Source organism: Epinephelus fuscoguttatus, linkage group LG15 (assembly GCF_011397635.1).
Source record: "Epinephelus fuscoguttatus linkage group LG15, E.fuscoguttatus.final_Chr_v1".
Lineage (NCBI taxonomy): Eukaryota > Metazoa > Chordata > Actinopteri > Perciformes > Serranidae > Epinephelus > Epinephelus fuscoguttatus.
In genome coordinates this window covers 30,446,011-30,464,313 of record NC_064766.1, presented here as the reverse complement: position 1 = coordinate 30,464,313, position 18,303 = coordinate 30,446,011, and the positions used below count along the sequence as shown (strand labels likewise).

Genomic DNA, 18,303 nt, shown 5'->3' with positions numbered 1-18,303 from the left:
AGGAGGCCCTCTTCACTTACTGTAGTTTCTCCTGGGTTTTTTCTTGTCCATGAAGTACTCACAGATGACAACTACACACAGCCACACAGCGAGATAAAGGTGAAGCACCAACAGTGAGTTTATCACAATCATGCAGAATACACACTGTAATGTGTCAGTGGTAGGTCTTAGTATAAGAGATGTCAGCTTTACACTGTAATAATGTGCTAACAGACTATTTTTTGTTTTTAAAAAAGGACTTGATTAGCGCTAGTGAAAGTATAAGGCATTCAATACTAAAAAAAATTGCATAAAACAGTGCAGTTAAAACTATTTGCATAGCAGCAAATACTTAATGTTGACCAATGGCACCAAGAACAGAAATTAAATCCAACATTTTATTAAAAGTCCAGTGAGTAGGATTTAGGGGGCTATATTGACAGAAATTGAATATAATAAATATGTTTTATTTAGTGTATAATCACCTGAAAATAAGAACCGGAGTGTTTTTGTTATCTTAGAATGAGCGTTTATATCTGCACAATGAACCTGTTCATTCCTATAGATGTTGCTCAGTGGCACATTAATCCAAAAAGCTCAATCGCGGTATGAAAGTACCTGGATCTTCTGCATTGTGGGGCCCATAGAGTAAGGGCACTAGACACTTAAATCCACCAAGTATAGCCGAGTGGCTGACATCTAGTTTAGCACTCTGCTGACTTTAACTGGGACAAAATGATTTAATCTTGCTCTTCTAGACTTAACAAGTGTTACTGGACTGAATGGCTTAAATATCAGTTGTGGAACAAGTCATTCTGCAGGGGTTGTGACACTTACAAAAATGCACCCACTGATCTCTTTCCCAATGTAAGTCTATGGGGAAAAAGTATTTTAAGGCCCCATGGCATCATGTGACAGACTTGGTCGCTGTAATTCCACTTTTGCACTTTTGGCCACTATGTAAAATTGGCTTCAAAGCCTAGCGCTTGCTCAGGAAGTGAGCCAGGCTTTGAAGCCAATTTTTGTCGTGGCCAAACAGTGATACTGCAATTTTCAGGGTCTGTCATGTGATGACATTGGGCCTAAAAAGTCTTTACCATAGACTTACACTAGGAGAGAGACTTCTGTCTATCAGTGGATACATGTTTTTGATCGTCACAACCCCCGTGAAATGACTCGTTTCACGATCAGAATTGGATCCATTTGGTCTGATAACATTGCGTAAGTCTAGAGGAGCCATGAGATTAAATAATTTTATCCCTGTTCCAAGTAAGCGGAGCTCTAAACCGGAAGTTTTCAGCTTGGCTGGTGGAGGTCTCTAGTGTATTTGTTCTATGGGCCAAATGATGCGAAAGCAGTGCCGATCATCCAGGCAATTTAATACCACAGATATTGAGCTTTTCTGGCTTCACGCGCCACTGAGCAATTTTTGTTGGAATGAACATGCCCCGTCTCCAATGCTGTATCCAGGTCTCTTATTATATTCATGGTCCTTGTTAACAGAGTCCACCATGTTGCACCACCATATTTCAACAGTAGCCCAGAACAGACTAACCAAACAATGGCTCTGATAGGGTCATTCATGTTTTTGGCAGGTGCTGGGCTAGTGGCCTGTCAGTGAAGAGCCAGACAGCGTTGGAGTAACACTGATTTGTTATGTGAAACTGCTTTATTAAGTGTTTTTCCTGGTTTTAATCACCTGGTCTGTTTGTTTTGGAGAGGAAGAGACCTCTGTAGATAAAACAGCAACCTGTAAAAACCTCCTGAACAATGAACACGGAGGGAACTCTAACCTGGAGTTTATACTTGGCGCATGTAAGAAGATTCAGCTAGTTGCAATCTGCAATCCTCACTGTTAGATCCCACTAATCCCCCTAAATCTTACACACTGCTCCTTTAATATTAACGTGGTACAGATATAAAATCGGTCATCAGAAAATTTGCGAAAGAAAATATCGATAGCAACAAAATGTACAACAGGACTACAATGACCTTTCATACTTGTCAAAACCAGAAAAAAAGAACTGGAAAACATATTCAACCTTTCAAAGGCGTTATGTGGATCTGCTTAAACTCTTGGCTATGTATACCAGCATAACATATCATCTTGCCTAGAACTGCATTTCAGGTGAAATCACAGTTAGGGTGTACAGCAATGCTCCGCTCTATTTTCAGCGGGTGAGGCTGCCATGTTTGCCTGTCCACAGCTCTCGGAGCTCCACCTTGCATCCCAGATCTCTGAGGGCTGCTTTACCCAAATCACCACAGTCTTGATGGGTCTGCAGTGCCTGGTTTATCAGGGCCTCTGCGCCCATGTCCAGGATTGGTTGGCTTAAGTTACGCATACGTGCAACCAGGTTTCTCATCAGCATACAAGCTTGTTTCTGTTTATAAAGACAAAAAACAGAGACATAGAGAGTTAGCAGACTGTCACGGGGCCTGTTTGTTTAAGTGAGCATATTAATAATTAATGACCTCATATTACCTGAACATTGACCGAATCACTATGTGCTTTCATAGCCTGCACCGCGGCCAGGGCTCCTCCATTGTCCATGATGACTTTGCAGTTGTTGGGTTTACGTAAAGCAAGGACAGAGAGGCATGCACAGCCCTGCTCACACACCTACAGCAGAATGTTAACATAATAGGACATTTGCAGAATCTATTCATAAATCAAATGTATTTTTGTCTCACAAAAAGCAATGTATAGCAACATTTCTATACTAAAATTGGTGGTAAATGTAATAGGTAAGACACTTGACTCACAGCAGAGTTGCTCATGTGTCTGTTCATGGCGATGACAATGAGCTGTACTCCACCAGCATTAACAACTGCATCTTTCACATCATCATTTCCTGCTATGGCTCGAATTGCACTGAGGACCTGCCGGACCAACTCCTGCAGAGAGAAAACCGGTTATGTGAGTGGATCAAACACAGAAGTAGAATCATGTATCAGTTTGTATCACAATGCCTTGTTTCTACCGCTGTCTCATAGCTGTCTGCAAGCAGTGTCATCATGAGTTTCAGTCCTCCCAGATCACAGATGTCTTGACAGAACTCGTTCCTCACAGCCAGACGGGACAAAGTTGCACACAGCTCACTCAGAACAGAAGTATTATCAAGGTGAGCTGTGACAAAGGAACACAACAGATACAGGAATTACATCAATGAAATCAGAATCTGACTTGAAAACATTGAAATAGTTGACATCAGTTTGCCTTACCTTGCGCAGCCTTAATTAAAACTTTCAGTCCATTGTGCTCAAGAACAATCATTTTGGCATGTTCGTGAGCATGCCCAAATGTAACTCGGACATCATCGTCAAAGGTCATGACCCTGAGAGCTGCAGAGCCTTCCTTGACCAACTCAGCACATCCACTGTGTTGTGTTATGGCACCGGTCAGCAGAGGCAGGACGCCACCTTTTACCAAATCCTGCCTGTTCTGTTCATGTTTCAAACAGCAGTGACGCACAACGCAGATGGCTACACGTGTCACAGAGGAATCTGCCTTGTACTTATTAAGGACATTTAGAAGGAACTGCTGGCCCTCTGCATCCAGCAAGTCTGGCTGTCCATCCGTGAGTGCAGCCAGGGCGGACAGGGCGGTCAACACAGCTTCCTGCTCCTCTATGCTCTTTTTGCAGTAAGAGAGGATGACAGGGTAGGCGTCTTTCTGGGCAGCCAGGTACCTCTGGGCGAATCCAAGTGAGCAGTGCTCAGTGAAGCGCTTTATATCTGCAGTCACATCCTTAACACCTGCAGAGTCTTGTCCAATGCGCAGGGTGTCCAAAGCCTGCACGTGAAAAAAGAAGTGTGCAGACTGGAGCAAATTTCTGATACCGTTGCTGTCAACAGAACCTTTTCACAAAAGAGTCTTACCTGTAAGACCTCATGTGTTTGCTCCTCTTGTTTGTCATCAGTTGATACAGCTGGTACAGCTTTTACAATGCAGCTGAGGTCCACACCTGTATCCACACATAAGACTAGGATCAAAGCTTTGACACACAACAAAATATCAAGCACAAAACAGGAAAGACTGTAGATAAACATAATCTATACAGGTGAACCTACTGACAACTCAAGAGTGTACAGCAGTAATACTCAATTTATAGCACACCGACCATTTTGTAATTCATTCATTCATTCATTCATCTTCTAACCGCTTTATCCTCTTGAGGGTCGCGGGGGGGCTGGAGCCTATCCCAGCTGACATTGGGTGAGAGGCAGGGTACACCCTGGACAGGTCGCCAGACTATCACATGGCTGACACATAGAGACAGACAACCGTTCACGCTCACATTCACACCTACGGACAATTTAGAGTTATCAATTAACGTGCATGTCTTTGGACTGTGGGAGGAAGCCGGAGTGCGAACCACCACACCACCGTGCTACCCCACTTTGTAATTCACAATGAAAATAAATTGATTTATGCTTGTACATTTTTTGGTGTGTACTCTGAAAAATAAGGTGCCAGAGTGCATTAAAAAGCATCAAATAGAGCTAAAAATGTACCGGGGAGGAGACCACCTGACAGAGGTCTGGGGTAAGTCCTGAATGTCTTCAAATCCTAGTAACACCCATGTACACCTGAGCTGTGCAGGGCTGCTGTGACTGAATTTGCCTCTTGGCAAAGATGAGTGAGGACAACAATTGTCAGAAGGTTGGAAAGAGGTAATTAATTTCTTATACATAAGGCTTTTACATTATGATAAATATTTTCAGTGTTTGCTTATTAACTACCCCCTAGTCTCCTGACATTTTGCAAGTGGCCCCCGGGCAAGCAAGTGTACAGTCAGCATGAAAAAGTTTGGGGGCAGCAGGGCAGGTGTGTATGAGTGTGTTGTCTTCTTCACAACTACACATTTTGAAGGGGCTGACAAAATTCAACAATGTGAGGAGCATATATCGCCTTTAGCTCCAGTCATGCTGCAGGCTAACTCTGTGTGTGGGGTAGTTGACCAGTTTTAAAGATAAAAGCATCCAGTTTTTGAGGGGGGTGAAGGGAAGTTGTTATTTAATACTTCATCATCTTAAACTCCCCCTAAAGGTACAGAGGTGGTGATATATGGCAGTCTGTAATTTTGGGATACAAAGAAAAAATTACAACATTATCTGAAATGATCACATATTCTCTGAGCATGATTCCAATATGGACATTAATCACAAGGCCTTATGGCTCCAGTGAGATGTGTCATCCCTCTGCCATGATCAATAATTTAGTAGGTTTTACTGACATAACCATCTGCAGTTTGGTCATCAATGACATCACTCCATTTAAAGTGCACAGCATAGATTAATACACTGATGTTTTGCATTAGCTATGTTTGACCTGTATTCTTAAGTTTATGACATATTTGGCATCATTCCCACAGAGTTCTTTGTCCTTTCTAGCGACGTTAACATACCTTGAGACTCAAACTGCTCCACAGCCTCCCTCAACGCCTCATCAGGATCCATCTCAAACTCCTCCATGTTCTCCCTCACAGCAGCATCGAAGGTTTCCTGTGTGATCCTCCGCCTCGCCATTTTCGCCACAGTCTATAACGGTGAAATAACGGTGATGTCAAAAGATGAGAAACATCAATCGCGTTTATTCAGTTTTATCACAGATAGCTAGTAACAGCTACTATTAGCTAGCTGATGCTGTGTCCCTGCTATTGTTGCCGACTACGACCGTTGAAATTCACAAAGCTACCGTTACAAAAGATTGTAATTGTAATTTTAATGTTTATCCCACTTAAGAAAAATATAGTCACAAAAGACACAAGTCAAAGTACGTAACTGTTTCCACCGCCCAGTGACAGACAACCTGCTGAACTGTATGAATGAGACAACCGCTGTCGATTTACGTACTTTCCGTAGCCGTTGTGTTCAGTACCTGCAGCTCGAGCGCGGGGCGTGAATTGTATGTAACTATTTTAGTGAATAGCAATTTCCCGCAAATGGTCCCACTCATACATATTCTCGGTTGGGACAGACTGCGAAACATTAGTTCCACTAGTAGAGCGTTATTCCCGAAGACAACTACTTTATAATATCTGTTTATCTCCGGAGTTAAGACAAGAAAAATACAACTCAAGAAGCTAGTATGTTTTTAATCAAGACGAGAGAAGCGTTACGCGAGTATCCGGTATATGAGACACAAAGGGACACTTTTAATTGAAAGTTTTGTTCCGACGACATTCCCTTCAAAATAAAAGAAGCATTTTAGTATTCTATAAAATCCCCGTGGTAAACTCACATGTCTAGTGAAATACCATTTTTTAGATGTTAATACAGTGTTTTTGTTGCCGTTATGTCACAACAGTAACACAAAATACTCGGAACTGTGTGCTATGTTTGGCAAACGGTTAGTCGTGTGTTTTTATTTTGAAGAAAAAAGACCGGAAGTTTTTATCCCTCTTGCTAGCTTAGCGCTAGTACTCAATTTCAGGTAGAAAACATGAGCGGCTAGCCTCAGCCAGGGGCAAAATCGGGGTATTTTGTTACATTTTGTCTGTCTTTGGGCGACACAAGATGGCAGCGAGCACAGAAGCCCCGGAGCCCTGGTATCTAGCCCTGCTGGGCTTTGCAGAACATTTCCGCACATCGAGTCCGCCGAAGATCCGTCTGTGCGTCCACTGTCTGCAGGCAGTGTTTCAGTTCAAGCCGCCTCCGAGGGTCGAGGCCCGGACTCACCTGCAGCTGGGCTCGGTGCTGTACCGGCACACAAAGAACAGCGAGCTGGCCCAGAGTCACCTGGAGAAAGCGGTGAGCAGCAGCCACAGTGTCTGTGGTCCAGTGAACTCCACTAGAAACATGTTTACCAGTGTGTGATGATTTTCCTTTAATTGCACCATCTCACTGCCAAAATCTATTCTCAGTGTTGCTGACATTAATGTTTTCCTTTCTCATTTTCTCCCTGCAGTGGTTCATATCACAACATGTATCCTTTTTTGTGTAAAATATGAAATTGCACACAAACTGATACAAGGTGTGTTACTTCAGCATTAATACAACTCTTAGACAGCATACAAAAGAGATATATATTGACACTAACTTATCTGATAATAGTACAATAAAACCCCTTCATGATTTATATATCAGATCTCCCAATTTGAAGATGTGAAGTTTGAAGCAGCAAGTATCCTATCAGAGTTCTACTGTCAACAGGTACATGCATACATCTTTTGTATCCAGTTATCCTGTAATAATAATAATATAATGTGAGAAACAGTGGTTGGTAAACTTAAGTATAAAGTTTTATCATGTTGAAATATGTAATAGACTGTAATAAACTATTGTACTTTCTGTTTTAGATATTACTCAGCTGTTTTCTTTGTTGTAATAACTCACCTATTGGCTTCTGTTTTCAAGAACTTGGTGGACTCTGCAAAACCAGTGTTGCGGAAGGCCATCCAGATCTCACAGCAAACTCCCTACTGGCACTGCAGACTACTGTTTCAGCTGGCAGTAAGAAGATATTATGCATTACAAACTAGAGATGAGCTAGTACACCTTTAATTGTATCTGCATGTGTGTCTATTCAACCAACTTAATCATCTGTATCCATATTTGTAATCGCAATGTGCAAGAGTTTAAACCTGAAGTGGTTAAGAGGAGCCAGAAATGGGTAGGAAGTAACCAGAAGTAATCATTTTAAGCCTAAAATTGATATGGGTTGATCAGAAGTTGCTGTATTTGTTATTAATTAGAAAGAAAGCAAAACATTTTGCTTGGATAATACTTGTAAGAAATACTCATTTCATCTGAGTATTCAGCTCAACCCTATTTCAGACTTGAAGCATGTTTCATTTATGTGTGTTGTGCTCTTCTCTCTCAGCAACTACACGCACTAGAGAAGGACTTGGTATCTGCCTGTGATCTCCTCGGAGTCGGAGCAGAATACGCAAGAGTCATGGGCTCAGAGTATACAAGGTAAACAAATTAGATTTTGTTTGAACACACTTTGATCTGTGGCTTAATGCTCATTATCTAACATTAGATCTATTCTTTTCTTTTCACGCAGAGCTCTGTTTTTGCTCAGTAAAGGAATGGTAAGCATAGATCATACTCTGTTAATTAAAGGCACTTTACATATTATTTGTGTTGCTTTCTCACCGTGCACTCCTGTAAACCGCACATGCATTTGTGGCTCTCCAGCTGCTACTGATGGAGCGGAAGCTGAGCGAGGTGCACCCTCTGCTGACGCTGTGTGGGACCATTGTAGAAAACTGGCAGGGAAACCCCATTCAGAAGGAATCCCTCAGGGTCTTTTTCCTGGTGCTGCAGGTTACACACTACCTGGATGCTGGACAGGTACAGCTGTATCCACATGTCTCACTACTGGAAAATCACTAAAATCCCACATCAGGAGCTGCATTTAAAAGTAAAATATTACATTTCTTTTTGTATTTTTCAAACAATCATTTAAAAGCTAATCAATCAATCGTTGCAGCTCTACGTAATATGCATTTTTTTCAGTTTTATGTTTATATGTTGATCCTTTTAGATGATTTATGATAGCCAAAGAAACAAAGTCAGAGTCTTTATCTGTATGTTGGGTTTAGGTAAAGAGTGTGAAGCCGTGTCTGAAGCAGCTCCAGCAGTGTATCCAGACCATCTCTACTCTCCACGATGATGAGATCCTTCCCACTAATCCAGCAGCTCTTTTCCACTGGCTGCCAAAAGAGCACATGTGTGTGCTTGTGTACCTGGTGAGATATTGTCGCACACACACACACACACAGATGTCGCCATCCTTAAAATATAATCATAAACTCCAAAAGACATATTCAGTGTGATCCTGCAGCCACATGATTTGCCTTTTTTTTTTTTTTTTTTTTTGGTTCAAAGGTGACAGTGATGCACTCCATGCAAGCAGGCTACTTGGAGAAGGCACAGAAGTACACAGACAAAGCTCTCATGCAGCTGGAGAAGCTGAAGAGTAAGTTTGTTGGAATACGCTCAGTGCTTATCTCCCCCTTGATGACAACTCGACTCTGATCCATCTGTGTGTGTTCAAAGTGCTGGACAGCAATCCCATCCTGTCTACGTTCCAAGTCATTCTGCTGGAGCACATCATTATGTGCCGGCTGGTCACCGGACACAAGGCCACAGCCTTACAAGAGGTACGCCATCTGCAGCAGAAGTTCATCTGTGTGCTGTCAGGCTGTTGCTAATTACGAATAGAAGCACCATAGAAATAGACAGTAGAAGTATATTGTGAAGAAGAAAATGGTTGTTGTTGTTAGATGATATGCTCAACTCTCATTTTATGTTTATGAAAAGCACAGATTCCATAACACCAGTTTACTCTGAAGTTTGTCCAGATTGTATTTTAAAATTGTGATGAATGCTCTCGGTGTGTGTTTAGATTTCTCAGGTTTGTCAGCTTTGCCAACAGTCTCCCAGGCTGTTTACAAATCATGCTGCTCAGCTTCACACACTACTGGTAAGTCTACATGCAATGAAAACACACTTTTATGTTAAAGGAAACACAGACATGCTTATGATGAAAAAAATGGAAGATATATTTGTGAGAATAACGTCTATGTTCGCTTATAATCTAGATTCCAATGAAATATACAGTAAAAATACCACACTTGATATTCTACCAACATGTTACTGGACATTTTCTTTTTTGTTCATGGTTTTGTTTTAGTTAAAAGTAGCTTACAAGCTTTACAAGATGCATCTGTCCCAGATAATATGAACCATTCACATCTGTTTCCTCTTTTTTTTTGTATCAGGGACTCTACTGTATCTCAGTGAACTGCATGGATAATGCTGAGGCTCAGTTCACAGCTGCTCTACAGGTGAGTGAGTTTCCTGTCATAACTGGCACATCACAAGGTCCTTGTGGACGGTGAACTCTCTCCGACCTCCTGTGCTTATCCAGTATTTGAAACCCAGTAGAAAAGTTTAAAGCCATGACTATGTGACTCTTAAATGACTCTGTGTCTCCATTTTTCTTCTTCTGTTAGATGACAACGCACCAGGAACTGTGGACTTTTATTGTGACCAACCTGGCCAGTGTCTACATTCGGGAAGGCAACAGACATCAAGAGGTCAGGCAGCTGCTCCCTCCTCCAGCTTTTAAAGGTCTAGTGTGTAGGATTTAGGGGGATATATGGGCAGAAATGAAATATAATGTTCATAACTATGTTTTTTATTAGTATATAATCCTCTGAAACTACCAGTTGTGTTTTTGTTACCTTAGAATGAGCTATATCTACATATCGAGCAGTGATCGCCATGTTGTTACTACAGTAGCCCCAGGACAGACAAACCAAACACTGACTCTAGATAGGGCCATTTGCATTTTTGCAGTCTGCAACTTCACCACTAGATGCCACTAAATCCTGCACACTTGACCTTAAAACGTTTTTATCTATATGTTTTTTCCTCAAACTTATTTTTTTGAATCAACAGCTGTACAGCCTTCTAGAGAGAATTAATCCTGATCACAACTTTCCCGTCAGGTAACTACACATCATGTAAGTTTGTTTCATGCTGCTTTTTTTGCTGAATTTTAAAGTGATATAACTTTGACTTCTTTAGCTCTCATTGCCTGCGAGCTGCAGCGTTTTACATCAGAGGGCTACTGTCTTTCTTCCAGGGTCGTTACAATGAGGCCAAGTAAGAACACCTTTCTTTTCATTTTCACATGTGCACTATAAACAGTACATTTAGTCCTCTGTTCTGCCCTTATGTTTATAGCAAGAGAGCCTAACATGTAAACTTGCATCACCAGAAGATTTCTCAGGGAGACCCTGAAGATGTCTAATGCTGAGGATCTAAACAGGCTGACTGCCTGCTCGCTGGTCCTGCTGGGTCACATCTTCTTTGTCCTGGGCAACCATAGGGTGAGTCTACAACACTATATGACTGCTCTATTAGACTCCACGTTTAGGCTACAGATTTAATCTTGACTCCTTGTCTGGGTCCGTATTTTCTCCAGGAAAGTAACAATATGGTGGTTCCTGCGATGCAGCTGGCCAGCAAGATCCCAGACATGTCTGTGCAGCTTTGGTCCTCTGCACTCCTCAAAGGTACAGCAGCCACTCAGTCTTAATACACACACTGAAGTTTCATGGTGATATTATGTTACAGGAAATAAAAATGAAAACAGGAAATATTTACCTGTTGAGAGAAGTAAAAGAAGATAAGTTTTCATTTTGACCTGATGGAGGCGCAAGAGGAAAACTTATGGAGTGTCCCAACATGGAATGGCTCTGTTAAATATATGTGCTCAGTAAATGTAAGTGTAGTCTGTCCATTCATTTTAAATTTTTCTTGTGTGCAACTGGACATTTCGATCTAATGTTGGCAAATGTGAGGGGGTCATCAGAAGCATTAGGGTTCATCATCTGGTTGTGATTAATATCCACATCACATCTCATAGGTATGGAGCCTCACAGTGTTCAATATTAACTAAACGTTAACAATTACGATATACATTAGTATGTAAAACAAGGAAATTAGACAATATTTTGTGAAATGGTTGAAGAAATTATTATGAAATGTTTAATTTTTTTAACTCATAATATCACTTTTCATATATCAGACTGACACATACAGATACTTTTGGGGGCTAGAAAGCCAAAGATTCTATTGATGTCAACACAATTTTACGTGCGTTTTGATTACAGTTTTGACACACCTGTATGCATTTATTTTTTACTAAACAAATATTTGTTTTATAGACATGTCTTATAATTGTTTTGCGACTGTGTCTGAACCTCAGCATTCAAGATACCTTGATAATGTCATGTCTTTGCGGTCTTACCCCATCCAAGTAGATAAACGACACAACACAGTGGCAGGATATTGCTTATCTGGAAAAATATATTTACTACTTTAAAAGACTTTTTGCTGGTCTGATGTGCAGCAGTTGGGTTGTCAGCACCTTTACACCTACAACCAATCAACAACCAGAATTAACAAGTTAGCACCAGTTAGCCAGAGCAACAACAATGCCAGCGTTATTCTAAATCAACTATCAGACTGCTGTTGCAAATTAACACAAAAATAAAATGTCATTATGGTTTTTTTTTTAGCTCAACAAGGATACACATGCTACCTACCTAACTAGTTAACTACCTAGATAGAGTTGTGTTTATTAGGAAAGAGCCAGTGTTAGCAGCACCAGCTAACATTAGCTGGTTAATTACGGGTTACTTGTGCCATATTTGAGGAATCTGTTCCTGGACAAAGACACACAACTCTGAAGATCAGGTCTTTCTCACTGGTCACTCAAGTTAGCAGGAGCTAGCCAACAATGCAAACAGTGACTCTGCTACACTGCTGAGTAACAATATAAACTCACAAGCTGGTTTAGCTAATGGGCCAGGAAGGTAGGTGGCATGAGCAGCTTAAAGAGGTTTAGTTTCAGTGTACTGTGTTTATTTACAGCAGCAGCTGATTCAGAACTACTTTGACATTGTTTTTGCTCTAGCTAACAGGAGCTAACAAGCTAACCCCTGCAGCTGTTTAGCTTGCTAGATGTCTTAACAGGCAGGGGGCAGGTGATTGGCTGGAAGGTGAGATGGTGCTTCAATGATCAGCAGTCATACATGGAGAGATCCCTTACAGAGGAGGCAGAGATGCCCTCTTCTCATTCAGTAATAGCATCAATACACCACAGAGTAATAAAGCCACAACTGAATTAGAAGTGGACGTGACTTCGGGAAAACAACAAAGAAACTGAAGAAGCTCTTAATCACTCTGCAGTAACCTGATAAAGTCTAAGTGTATTCATCTGACATTAGGATCCAAAATCGTTAAACATAAAACTGCAGCTGTGGTCGCCAGTATTCACGTTCATCCTCTCCCTGCAGATCTGAACAAGGCTTGTGGAAACACAATAGATGCACACGAGGCAGCTCAGATGCACCAGAACTTTTCCCAGCAGCTCCTGCAGGACCACATCGCAGCCTGTAGCCTCCCTGAGCACAACCTCATCAGTGTAAGCATAACTTCAGTCTGCCTATAAACAGTGAGTCAATTACACCTGCCTGGATTTTGAAGGAAACTGTGATGTGTTATGTTCCAGTGGACAGACGGCCTCCCCCCCGTCCAGTTCCAGCCTCAGAACGGACCTGCTACCAGCCTGGCCTCCCTGCTCTGAGAACAAAATCCCACGCTGACTAAGAAAAGGAGACACAGAGGAGCAACTGCAGGGAAATTACATAAAACAGATGAACAGAAAAAACAAGAAGCAGCTGATGAAGGGGTAAGAGGAAGAGGAGGCACGATAATGAACAGTGTCATTTGGCAGGCTTCCACTCAGTGCATTCCTTCAACTATTTGGGGCACTGGGGCATCATGGAAATTTAATGTTTTTGGAAAGTAAAAGGTGTCAAGGGCACATTTGTATCACGCTGACACAGTTTGAAGTGGTTGTAATAGTTTGTTCTACTAGATCAAAAACAAATTGGAGGAAAGGTTATATGAGAAGATTGATACCACTTGTAAATATGAAGTGTCTGCCAGCGGCCAGTTCGCTTAGCTTACCACAGAGACTCTCCAAACAGGAGGAAACAGCTGGTGTGAGTTTTAATAAGCTTTGTAGGTGCTGGTAACATGGCCAGCGTCTGGGTTTTTTCCATCCTGGTGCTAAGGGGGAGCTTGACCAGTACATGAGTTACATACACATAGAGACAGACAACCATTCACGCTCACATTCACACCTACAGCCAATTTAGCATCACCAATTAAGCCTAGCCTGCATGTCTTTGGCCTGTGGGAGGAAGCTGGAGTACCCAGAGAAAACCCACGCACACATGCAGGCTCTGCACAGAGGGGTTCAAACCAGGAACCAGGGACCCTGTCGCTGTGAGGCGACATTGCTAACCACCGCACCACCACGCTGCCCTTATAAAAAATGACTTCAGGGTGCTTAATTAGGGCTACACAAATTTGTGATGTGGCTATAGCAACCTCTAGCCCCCCTACAGCACTGTGCCTGGCTGGTTGGTGGATTTTATTACCTGTGGACGGATCCAGTCTAGCTCTTACACCTGTAGAGTGTTCCAGGGGTGACATTTTCCTGTAGCCTCTTGCGGAAGTAATCGTCACCCTTGTTCCATCCCCAAAAGGTCTGTGAGATTTTTTCCATTTAGTTTTGGATTATTGTAGAAAATAAGCTCCATGGCAACCAAACTTTTATGATACTTTTTTTTTTTGTTCAGCGAGATAATCTTCACAAATGAACACCACTTTTATGATTTTTGAAGCCTAAATGCAATCTCCGGAGTAAAAAGCTAATGTTATAGATATAAATGAACTACGCCATAGTCACATGACTTAACATCCCTACCACAATGAGGCTGTAAAGCAGCGTGTGGCGTGTTGACGTTCTGCAGTTTCATTTAACCGCCTTTTTTAAGACACTTTAAAGCTTCAAAGTGGGGGATTTCGTGATGTATTTAATGTCGTAGAACAAAACATGAAAGTCTCTAAAGCTTGTTTTAACCACAGAGCTTAGTTCAGGCATCTAACAAAAACCCATGACTTTGAAATGAGAAAACCAGGAGTGCAGAAATGCTAACTCATTTTTGGGTTTTAGGGCTCATTCCTGGACAACTCTATTTCCAGTCATTGTGCTAAGCTAAGCTAGTCAGCTACTGACAGTAACATATTTACCGTACAAACATGAGAGGGGTGTCTACATTCTCATCTAACTCTTGGCAAGAAAGCAGTCATCATATCTGCCGTTGCCGCTGGATTGCAGCGTATCTTGGCATGTTACCACCACCTGTTGATCAGTGTGACACCACTGGTAGGACTGTGTATCACATGTGCGCCTGCATGCATGAGATAAACAAGAGAAAAACACCTCTGTAGCACAACAAGAGGTCAGACACTCCACAGGGAACCTTTAAATTCAAGCGATTTGTCCCGCTCATTCAGCTCCCCTTTTAACTCTTTACAGCACAATTATCATGGAGATATTTTTATTTTGGAAGAACATTAAAGAAGCTTAAATTAGTGTTGAATTTAAACCATCCATTGGGAAAAAAAACAGTCAAATATGACTCAATTATGATGCAATGCATGAACACTTGTCTTTTTAAAACACTGGTTGGCACGTTCTGATACACAGTATTAGTTAGGATACATTTGGATATACGGTTTACTATATATCTGTAATGATCTTAATGTAGTGTAGTGGTATGTCTGATATGTACTTGGTGGTTCAGTTGACAGCTGCACATGTAGTTTATCCACTGACGAGCATTAATTATATTAAAGACAATTTAATATATTAGATTTACTAGACCCAGAAACCAGCTAACCATTTTATATAAAGGCAAAGACTGGCTTGCTTCACACCCAGTAGTATTAATTAATGTTTTGAAGGTATGAAATGTACTTTAAACATGTTTTAAGACTGTGATGCAGCAAAGAAAAAAGTATTTGGATCATTTTTGACACTGCAGTTCACTGGACTCGCTGCCTGGCCCTTTCACTCTCACTGTGCTGTATGTTTATATGCTGTGCACATTTAGCAGGGAGTCAAGGAACCAGTAATAATAAGACAACAATAATAACAATGATATGACTGTTACCTGTTTGCACATAATGTTTCATGATGAAACTCACATTTTTATCTTTTCCACTGACACATTTTGGAGTATAAGTTTTTTTTTCTCTTTGCCTGTTTTACTCATTTCTTCCAGATGATGGCGGCATAAATCTGTATTTAAATAGTTATTTTATTTTGTTCATCATTACACCTGATGCAGTTGTTGTTTGCCATTAATGCTGATTACCGTTTGATATATTATCAAATAACTGGTAGGACTGTTGATTTAGGACACTAATGTAGGAATGGTACATTTTTAGTTGTATCTAGTAAAGACACTCGTCACATAAACTACAGGGTTTGGTCATCAAAGTAATTACTGCAATAAAAACTACAATATGGATGCCATTTATTGTATCAGCATTTTACTGTATGTTAGAAAGCAGAATGTTTAATTTGTGTTCTCTCACTTGTCATTTTAATCTCAACACATCTATGACTTTTTATAAATAAAAATTCAAAAGTAGAGTGACGTGATTATTCTTGATTATTCTCTAATAATGACTAAAACTAATGCTGACTAAAACAATCAGGGGGTTTCTTGTTATGGCCGATTCAGTGCAGAACACACACAGTGTACTTTATATTATAGCCAGCCATTTTACAAACTGTGTTTCTATTTTTTAGATATTTCCACTTATTTTCCATACATTATGAAAGTCTGTACACAGACTGTGACACTCGGTTAAGTTGTCACTGTGAAGTCTGCATTAATATATGTCAAAGTGGCCGTGTTGTCTCAGGATAATGCAGTGCAGACTTCTCAGGTCCATCTGCACTTACACACTAAATTAGCCCTCAGCACAACTCAGTCAAGTTTCATGTGTCTGCATGTTAATTATTATGGCACACAGAAATTATTGGATGCTTGGAACAATTCAAGAAGTAAAAAGAACTAAAACTTGCAAGTGTACTGGAAAAGTCCTTTATGGCCACACCTAGAAGTTTTATAATGAAATCCTTATTAAGAAAACCACAAGAGCTTAGTCAGGTCCTCTTTAACATTATCAGGTTCAAAAGAAAACTAGAAAATGTGACCATCTGCTGATACTTAACATCCATGAATTGGCCACAGTTGTCATGATATTGAACAAATACAGACTACATAGTGTGCTACAGAGACGTGTCACCGTAAATGCTCTCAGACTGATGTGGACATTGTTGCCCTGAATAAGGTGGCTGACCTCCGAGGAACAACTGAGTAAACTGTGAAGCACATGACCTTTGAGTCCAATGCAAAGGCTAACAAGACCGCAAGGGGGAGGAGGATCAGGTCACCGCTGTAGAAAAAGGTTATCAAAAGTCCTAATGTGTCAGATCGTAACCATTGGTCTCTATACATGTTTCCAAGCTTTAAAAATGGGAGTTAACATGAGTGCTATCTGAGTGAAAGAGATACAGAGAAAAGCAGCACATGTTAGGGGAATAAGGGAGATGATGTACATGTCCTACATACTGCTAATCTAGTTAGGAAGCTTAAAGTGAAGATTGGCTTTTATTTTAGAAATAAGTGTAAGTTTTACTTCCAGTACTACTTTGCTGTCTGTGATTGATTTCGGTAAAATATTGCAGCCTTGATTCAGTGTACCATGCACCATATGTTTTATCACAAATGCATTCTTTATGATTTGATGGGTTGGACATTACTGACCATTTGCAGACAGCAGCACTGGTAGGCTATATTTTTTATCTATAAAGCAATATTGGGCAAACTTCAGCCTCCGTCTGCACCCTTCTGTGTGTCAGCTCTGGTAGTTTCCAGCTATGCTCCTCCAGGTGGTTGCTTTTTAATGTACCCTGTGTTTTAACAGATCTGGGGAACACCGCATTGTCCTAATCTGCACCTCTGACATGAATGTAAAATTAGAAACACTAATATCCATTGATGAATTTAAGGGCACCATAAAGAATGTGGTGACAGAGATGTGTGTTTTATTGTGGATTTTTCTATTGTATGTTGTATTTGTTGCATTTTAAATATGTTCTGATTGGCTGCTACCTCGGCCAGGTCTCTCTTGTAAAAGAGATTTTCAACTCAGTGGGACTTCCTGGTTAAATAAAGGTTAAATGAATAAATACATAAAATGATGTGGAGTTTATCACAGTTTATACAAACCTTAATATCATCAATGGAAAACATGATGTTTGCTGTTTGAACACAAGAAGACCCATCAGGTCAAATGTTACAGATCACTCAGGGTGATATATTTGCTTGTCTATGACATTTACATAAAAAAAAGATATTTACAGTAATAATAAAACTGCCCACACTGAAAAAACAAGACTACCTGTATAGTCTATTATTGGACTTTGTGGAGGCAAAATTATTTAAGTGAAGAAATCAAGATTATTTGTGCTAGTTTACTGACTCTAAGTCTCTCATTACATTGTTCAGAACAGGTATTATTTTTGCTTGATATTAAATTTATTTGTCCTATAAAAAAGATGTGATGTCTTTAATTGTTCAGCTTTTCTGAATGAATTATCAAACTGAAAATATCCACCAAATGAGCCCCGATTTTGACAATATAATTGCTGTGGTATGAAAGTAAACTCAGTACGGAATATACCCTGAAAGGGTTGGTTGTCTTGAGTCATATTTTAAAAAGCATCTTATTTTGAAATCCAAGACGTAGGCGTCATATTTTTTTCAAGTGTGAACATGAGGTTCTGCAGCTCATCATATACATCGGTATTTAACGGAGACCTCCTCTGAGAGCTCATCCTTTTTTTCTCCCATACAAATA

The 18,303-nt window shown here is 40.6% G+C and overlaps 2 protein-coding genes across 3 annotated transcripts; one reads left to right on the top strand and one right to left on the bottom strand.

Moving 5' to 3' along the window:
• Positions 1–95: 95 nt before the first annotated feature.
• Positions 96–5,912, bottom strand: armc6 (armadillo repeat containing 6). Of its 2 annotated transcripts, XM_049597750.1 has the most exons (8): positions 5,768–5,912; positions 5,391–5,523; positions 3,862–3,947; positions 3,205–3,775; positions 2,964–3,109; positions 2,746–2,877; positions 2,465–2,602; positions 96–2,363 (listed from the first exon to the last, which is right to left on the bottom strand). In XM_049597750.1, exons 2-8 carry the CDS (start codon positions 5,509–5,511, stop codon positions 2,151–2,153), a joined length of 1,407 nt encoding a protein of 468 aa, XP_049453707.1. In that variant the 5' UTR covers positions 5,512–5,523; positions 5,768–5,912; the 3' UTR covers positions 96–2,150. The 2 variants fall into 2 exon arrangements, with proteins under 2 accessions (XP_049453707.1, XP_049453708.1); XM_049597751.1 differs by lacking the exon at positions 5,768–5,912 and having other exon boundaries at positions 5,391–5,754.
• A 459-nt stretch (positions 5,913–6,371) lies between these two features.
• Positions 6,372–16,022, top strand: mau2 (MAU2 sister chromatid cohesion factor). The gene is made up of 19 exons (XM_049598782.1): positions 6,372–6,735; positions 6,893–6,910; positions 7,072–7,137; positions 7,342–7,437; positions 7,808–7,902; positions 7,994–8,021; positions 8,128–8,283; positions 8,535–8,681; positions 8,821–8,911; positions 8,992–9,095; positions 9,341–9,418; positions 9,717–9,782; positions 9,951–10,034; positions 10,399–10,448; positions 10,528–10,605; positions 10,721–10,832; positions 10,928–11,018; positions 12,807–12,934; positions 13,022–16,022. Exons 1-19 carry the CDS (start codon positions 6,502–6,504, stop codon positions 13,094–13,096), a joined length of 1,797 nt encoding a protein of 598 aa, XP_049454739.1. The 5' UTR covers positions 6,372–6,501; the 3' UTR covers positions 13,097–16,022.
• Positions 16,023–18,303: the final 2,281 nt, after the last annotated feature.